This window comes from Apteryx rowi, unplaced genomic scaffold, assembly GCF_003343035.1.
Source record: "Apteryx rowi isolate R43461 unplaced genomic scaffold, aptRow1 scaffold_33, whole genome shotgun sequence".
NCBI lineage: Eukaryota > Metazoa > Chordata > Aves > Apterygiformes > Apterygidae > Apteryx > Apteryx rowi.
Window position 1 is genome coordinate 4365331 of NW_020449752.1, and position 7035 is coordinate 4372365.

The 7035-nt window shown below is 57.2% G+C and overlaps 1 protein-coding gene across 1 annotated transcript in view; it reads left to right on the forward strand.

Moving 5' to 3' along the window:
* The first annotated feature begins 3191 nt into the window (after positions 1 to 3191).
* Positions 3192 to 7035, forward strand: part of CDON (cell adhesion associated, oncogene regulated) — a 19512-nt gene continuing 15668 nt past the window's right edge. Inside the window, exons 1-5 of the mRNA XM_026071711.1 lie at positions 3192 to 3228; positions 3630 to 3754; positions 5171 to 5443; positions 6324 to 6470; positions 6597 to 6740. Coding sequence (XP_025927496.1) covers positions 3685 to 3754; positions 5171 to 5443; positions 6324 to 6470; positions 6597 to 6740 — 634 coding nt within the window. The 5' untranslated portion in view covers positions 3192 to 3228; positions 3630 to 3684. The remainder of the gene's footprint in view (positions 3229 to 3629; positions 3755 to 5170; positions 5444 to 6323; positions 6471 to 6596; positions 6741 to 7035) is intronic.

The window sequence follows — 7035 nt, forward strand, 5'->3', positions numbered from 1 at the left end:
CCCCCCCGATTTCGTCCGAATCCAAAGGCGGCGTTCCGTATTTCCTCCCTCGGCGGCGTGGCGAAATCCGCCTGCCTTAAAAACGCCGCTTCTCCTCACGGCGAAACGCCTGAGGAGAGGGAAAACGCCCGTGCYGCGGTTTTCGGGAAAAGGCAGGCGGTGGCAAGCAGGGAACGCTTCTCCGGGTGTTTCTCGGCGTTGTGACTGGTCAAAGGACAGGTTGCCTTGCTCGAAAGGATCCTACAAGGAATTATTATTATTTTTTATTATTATTATTATTGTTATTGTTGTTATTATTGTGGTTGGGTTTGGATTCTCGGCTTCGGGGCCGGTCGGGAGAACCGCGACGAACCGAAGCGGCTTCTTTTCTCCGAGCGTCTGAATTCCCCGCTTTGGTCCTGCATTGATCCAAAACAGGCTTTTCCGAGTAAAATCGCTGCGATTAGGTCGTATCTTTTCACTTTTTGTTTCCTTGTTGGTTTTTTTTTCCCTCCTGGATGATAGATCAGCCCAAATAAGGGTATGGAAAGAGCTGGAAGTTTTCAGGAGGATCCGTAGACCGTCGTCCACTCACGACTTGTTGCCTTTATCTCCGAGATCAGGAGATTCCTTTGCGGTGATGGATGAATCCACTCCGGGGCGAATAACATAACCGAGAACACGCAGGAGCCGGAGCTCCGCCGGGATGATTTGTTGAACGCGCCTGAGCCGCCGGAGAGGAACGGAAAGCGTTTGGATGATCCGAAGTCGCCTTTTGGGGAATCGTCGCGCGCCGTGACCAGTTTACGCTCACGATAGCTCCAGGCCTTTCCGAACGGGCGTTTCCGTAGGAGCGCTCCGATAYGCGGCGACGATATCTCGCGGCTCGACGGAGCTCGGCGTCTCCTCTGATAAAACGCGAGCGAAGGGAAAAGGGAAAAAAAAAAGYCCCAAGGGCTTTCTGGAACAGGAGATGTTTTCTGTTCCTGCCACTAATCTTTGCTGCGGAATGAAACAGGAATGTGTCCTTTAAATCTCCGGCAGGGTGTAGAAGGAAGCTGGCAACGGATGCGATCCAAAAAAAAAAAAGAAGTTATTATCAAAACTCGCTAAATACGTTGGAATTTTAGGCTCGACGACGGACTCGTAAGTTCGGCGGCGCGGAGCCAGGCGGGTTTTTTGGGTGCGCTTCCCAACTGCGGAATGAAACGAGATCCCATCGCCATACCGGATCCCCCAGGCTGTGGCTGGCGGCTACGACAGCAACCTGCGGCTCTTCAGCCTCCTTCCCGTCACCTGGAATACGGGAAAGCGCTGGCCGCCTTCGCCCTTTCTCCCGCCGCGGCAGGAAAACCCGGCGCTCTTCTGCCGGCCGAAGGCGCGAAGCTGTTTATTTTCCCCCGGGAATTGTATATATTGCGGGAGGCAGGCGCTGGCCTGCTCGACCCGAGCAAGCTGCTGCTTATCCGGGAGCCGGCAGSCGGAGGAGCGTTGTCCGCCCTAATCCCTAGCGTTAAAAAGTCCCCCCTTTTCCCACTTTTTTTTTGGCCCAGCTGTCGAACCGAGCCACTAACGCGATCATTTTATCGGAAGAGGGCCGCCGGCAGCGCCGCGATCCGTCCCCGCCGCCCGTTTTCACCCGGTGCTTTGTGCTCCGGTTTTGAAACCGGCTCGGATCCGCCACGTAGCTCCAATCGCTTCTTAAACCGTGGTCGATNGTCGAACCGAGCCAGTAACGCGATCGTTTTATCGGAAGAGGGCTGCTGGCGCCGCCGCGATCCGTCCCCGCCGCCCGTTTTCACCCGGTGCTTTGCGCTCCGGTTTCGAAACCAGTTCGGATCCGCCACGTAGCTCCAATTGCTTTTATAACCATGGTTGATTCCGGTTGCGGGACCTGCGGAGAGATTAAACACGGGCGGTTTTTTCTCCGCGTGCGAAATGAATCCGAGCGAAACCTAAACTTGGTTTCTCTTCGCCGGCTTAGTTTCCGGCAGGATTTGCCTCGCTYGGTGGCCGCAGGACGCTTTGCGCTGGGAGCGGGACGCAAGCCGGGTCCCCGCGGAAGGCGTCGAGGAGAGGCAAGCGCCCGCGGAAGCATCCAGGAAACGGGCATACAAGGCCGAGGAGTCTCCGTCTGGGAGAGAGCGAAGCCGGGCGATATCTTGGGAGGCCGGGAAGAGCGGAGGGCTGGGATTTGTGTGTTTGGCGCCCGGTGACGCGGCGAGCTGTTAGGCTAATGATACCTTTGGAATTTTGGAGGTCTAAAAAGCCCTTATTCCGGCATTTCAGCGTAATCGTAGCCCGGAAAAGCCGTATTTTAGGCCTGTTAGTTGGATTTTATCGCTGTTTTATCACGGCCGCGCGGCAGCCGATCGACCTCCGGAGAATCGAGACGCGTTCGCTCGCTTAGATCCCGAACGAGGCTTCCCAAATAACCTTCCCGAACCTCCTCTTTCCCGCTCGCCGATCCGCTGCTTGGGCCGAGGCGAAAGCCGCCGGGCTCCTAACGACGCCGAAAGCTAACGAACGGGACGCGCTGCCTGTCGGGCTCGTTTTGACGGCCCCCGGGAGGGACGGCGCGAAGACGGGCGCCGATCAAAGGCTCCGGAGATCACCGAGGAGCCGGGCGCCGAAGGAATGTCGGATTACTTTCTCCTGGAATGCTGCGGCCTTCGATACCTCCGGGTTTTTTCTTTCCCTTAAGGTGTCTCGGTGGGAGATTTAACGATCCAACCCGGCTCGCTCGCGCTAAAGGCGGAGCGGGGTTAATTCTCGCGGGCGGGGGGTCGTTTGCAAAGCTTCGGTCGCTTCCGTCGGTACGGCAAAAACCTCGGAGAGCCGTTTAAAACGACGTCGTTTTCCTTTTTTCCCGGTAATCCCGTAACTTAATGAATAACCCGGGGGGGGGGGGAAAAAACGGTTCTTGATAGTCGGAGGGGTGAAAACCTGCAGCGCGCGGCGCCAAATTTTTACCGCGAGCGGAAGGACGGACCGTGCGGGACCGTGCTGCCGCCGGAGCCGTCCGCCGGGTGACATTCCCTTTTTTTTTTTTTTTTCCACGGAGGAGGAGGAGGAGGAGGAAGCCCATTTGCCGTCCTCGGTGCGGCGCCAAGCCTGACCTCCGAGCGCTTCCGCCCGCGTTAATCCCGTAGGGGAGCGACGGAGGCAGAAGCCGCCCCGTCGGGGCGTCCGACGGCCTCCGTACGCCGAAGGCAGCTGCGAAAAAGCCCGGTAGCTCCACATGCCGGGGTTAAAGTTCACTCGGAATAGACATTTCCCTGCTTTTCGTAAATAAATAGGGAAAAGCCGCGGCGAAACCGTTGACGTTAACGACTCCCCCGGCGCGTTTGCTGCCGACGGCCTTCGCGCCGCCCCCGCGTTACCCGACCGCTCGTAAGGAGCCCCCAAACTCCCGCTCGCCCGCCCCATCCGTGAGGATGCGCGAGATTAAAGAAAACGCCGTCGATTTGGGGATAAAGGGGCGCGAGGGCGAGATTCGTACGTCGCGGAACGCGGATCCGTAAAAACGCGCTTCCCTTCGCCCTCCCGCTTATTCGTTTCTTTAGCCGACGGCGGCGCTTTCGTCGCCAGCGAGTCGAAGGCGGCTTCGCCCGCGCTCACGGCGAACGCGTGTCCCGTTTGTTTCGTAGCTCTTTCGGCGCCTCGTCCGGAGCTTCGCCTTTCCGCCTCCTGTGACCCGGCGCTATGCATCCGGAGCCCGGAGCCGCGCCGGCCCTGCTCGCCCTCGCCGCTCTCGTCTCCGCCGCGACCTCAGGTAAGGCCTTTTCGCCGGCCGAGCCGCCGTTTCGGCCGCCTCGGTTTCGAACGCGTGTTAAAATCTTAATTTTCACTTAAGGAAGCGCTTGAATCCGAATCCCACCCCGCTTTACACTGAATATATGACTTATTTCTTAAAAACGCGGCTCCGAGCGAACGCCGGGGCTCGGAAAGCTCCCGCTTCCGTACGGTTGCGTTTCGGGATACCCGTGCGCGAGCCGGATTCTGATTTTTGCCGCGTCCGGCGCGTCGCCCGTTCTCACGGGATCGGGAGGGGCTCGAGGCTCGCGAGGGGGGAAAAAGCTTTCTGATCGAAAGCCAAAAAACCCCGCACATCTGGAATCCTGCGAAATGCTTGGATACCGTTTTTATGGATTTCGTAGTTCTTCTTTTTTTTTTAAGCGAAGCCACGCTTGGATTTCCAGTTTCCTCTTAGGTTGATGCAGATGGTTTACGGTTCGGTTAAAAACACGCCGCCTCCCATCTGAAACTCATCCGTGCGAGCAGCGCTCGGACGGCCTGGCTTTAGAAGGAAAGCGGGAGCGAGGGCCCCGTCTCCGGGAAAACCGTCTCCTATTCGGATGCGATTTAATGGCGTCTTSACCGGCGCTGTCTGGACTTAGCTTATTCGCAAACTAGAAATTATTTTCCCTCGCCGTCCTTTGTACGTCCTTTGGGAGAGAATTCCATAGAAAACGGATGGAAACGATTCCCAGCGTTTCGTTGGCCAGGAGAGGGGGAAAAAAACGTCTTCCAAGAAGCAGGAATTTTCTTCTGGCAGATAAACGGATTCTCAAAACCGAGTTTTGCGGAGCCGAAGCTTTTATTTAYGAGCAGCTTTTGCTGTTTCTGCTCGTCTTTGGATGAAGATACTCGGAGTCCCGATCCGGCGCTCTCGCCCTGACGAAGTCCATGTCTTCGGGATTAACAGGAGCCTTTGCTGTTCCTCCAGCTTTTTTTTTATCCTGCTAAGATTCACCCTGCCCTTCCTGGAAGCCGAAGCTACGTTTATTTAATCGGTCGCTCTCTTCGCGGGGCTTTGAATCCGGCCCTGTTTTCCCTGGCGTTTGCATCCCTGGCGGAGCGGGAAGTTGCGAGGCTGAGTTTCTCCTGCGGGAGAAAAGGCAATCGCTAACGATTCGGAGCCGAGAGCTCCTTTAGCCGTGTTTTATTTGAGTCGGTTTTCCGGGATATTTGATCCTCTGCTGAGAAACCGTGGTTTTTTTTGAGGCGCCGGGTCCCTTCCGATATGGATGCAAGAAGTTGGCCGGCTTTGTGAACGGCGGGAGAAGCCTTTAGGAGAAGGTTTTCCCGTAGCGCGGTCCGCGGCCGGCCTTCCGTACAAGCCGACGCTCCGTTTATCCGGGGAAAACCGCTCGCTAACGCGCTACCGTGTTTTTTTCCCCCCTTCCAGATTTAACTCCCCGCTTCGTTTCCGAACCCTCGTCCACCGTCCAGAAGCCCGGCGGCCCCGTGCGCCTGCRCTGCTCCGCCGAGCCTCCGGCAGTCCTCATCTCCTGGCTCTTCAACGGCGAGCGCTTGGACAACAGGCTGGGAGAGGTGGAAATCCGCTCGGGATCCCTGACCATCGTCTCCCTCGGCCCGGCGACGTCCGGTCGCTATCAGTGCGTCGCCAACAGCAGCGCCGGCGCCGTCGTCAGCCGCCCGGCGACCGTGACCATGGGCAGTAAGTTCCCGCTCGCTTATAACCCGCGCGGCTCACGGAGCCGTTGCTTTGCGCCGGCTGTTTGCTGGGAAATCGGCGGGAGCCGCGCAATTCCCGCTCCGTTCCTAGCGGTTTCGCTGCGTCGGAATTATCCAGCCCTTCCTCCGGTGGGGACGGGCCTCCTCCTCCTCTGCGAGGGGCGATTCCCCCGGGTTCTTGGCGCCGGTTCCTCTCGTCGCTCTTTGCCTCCGTGCTCGATCCGTAAATTAACCCAGTTTAAAGAGCGCGATAAGAGTCGCCGCGCCGTTTCCTACACTGAAATCCCGGATGTATTCATTTATAGCGTATAAAACACATATTTTTCCTCCCCGTGTGCAATTTATCCGCCCGGGGAATTGCAGCGCTGCCTGAACGGGACCTTTGTGGAGCAGGATCCGAGCGATTCCTCCGCGAGGGCGCCTCGTCTATGGAGCATATCCAAAATCCCCCGGGGAGGAAAACTTCTCTAAGCGAGAGAAGCGAGTGTTTTGCTAAAGTACTGACCCATAGCCGGATCCTCTCCGGAGAGCTCCGAGCGTAGCTAGGCTAGGAAAAACCTCGCGGCCCGCGCGACGCTTTGAACGTGCCGGGCTTGGAGGGAAGAGTACGATTCCCGCTTTTCCCCCCCGCCTCCGAGATGTTTTGGCTGCGCGTGGAGCGAGGAAGCTCACGAACAGCCAGCGGGTTTCTACTGTCGCGGACTCCGGAAAAGACAGTGCCAATGCGAACGTCCAAATTCCGGACCGGGAAGAAAAACAACCAGCTCTGTCGGCTCTATTTTAAACTTAAATACCGTTTTCCCTGCCCCGCGCCTTTCCCAAGCTTCTCCTAGCTCTTCATCTCTTCCCAAATTCCCTTCGAGGTCTGGATGATTTTGACCCTTCGGTGAAACCCGTCGTGGCGGCGGAGGAAGGAGGCAGCGCTTTCATCGGGTGCAAGGTGCCCGAGAGCAACCCCAAAGCCCAGGTCCGCTTCCGAGTGCGGGGAAAATGGCTGCGGCGATCGACGGGTGAGAGGTTTATCCGCCGCCCRGCGGCGACGGAACTATCTCCGGGGAGCTTTTTTTGGGGGGGAACTCGCTTTATCTAAAGCGGAGTTAAACGTAATCCTCTTTTTTTTCCTTCCTCTCGTTCAGACAACTACCTAATCCTTCCGTCCGGAAACCTGCAGATTTTGAACGTATCCTTAGCGGATAAAGGCTCCTATAAATGCGCCGTGTACAACCCGGTCACGCAGGAGCTCAAAGCYGAACCCGCCGGCCGTAAGCTCGTAGTCACTCGTGAGTATCCGAGTCGACCCYTTTCCGAAACGGACGCGCTTCCGATTCGGTAAACCGCCCTCTTGGCTAGATCCCGAAGTCTCGCTCCTCCCGCGGTCGAACGGTTTTGCTCCGCCGTGCGTGACGTGGTTAGGAAACGGCCGGTGAATATTATTTTTCATTTTGCGGTGTTAAATCCGAGACGATTAAGGAGGGAAAAAGAAAAATCCGCAAGGATTTAGCGTGGAGACGTCGGCTTAAATATCCGCTGGCCTTGAGCACCGCGTTAGCTAAAATCCCGCGTGCTTCTCCGCTG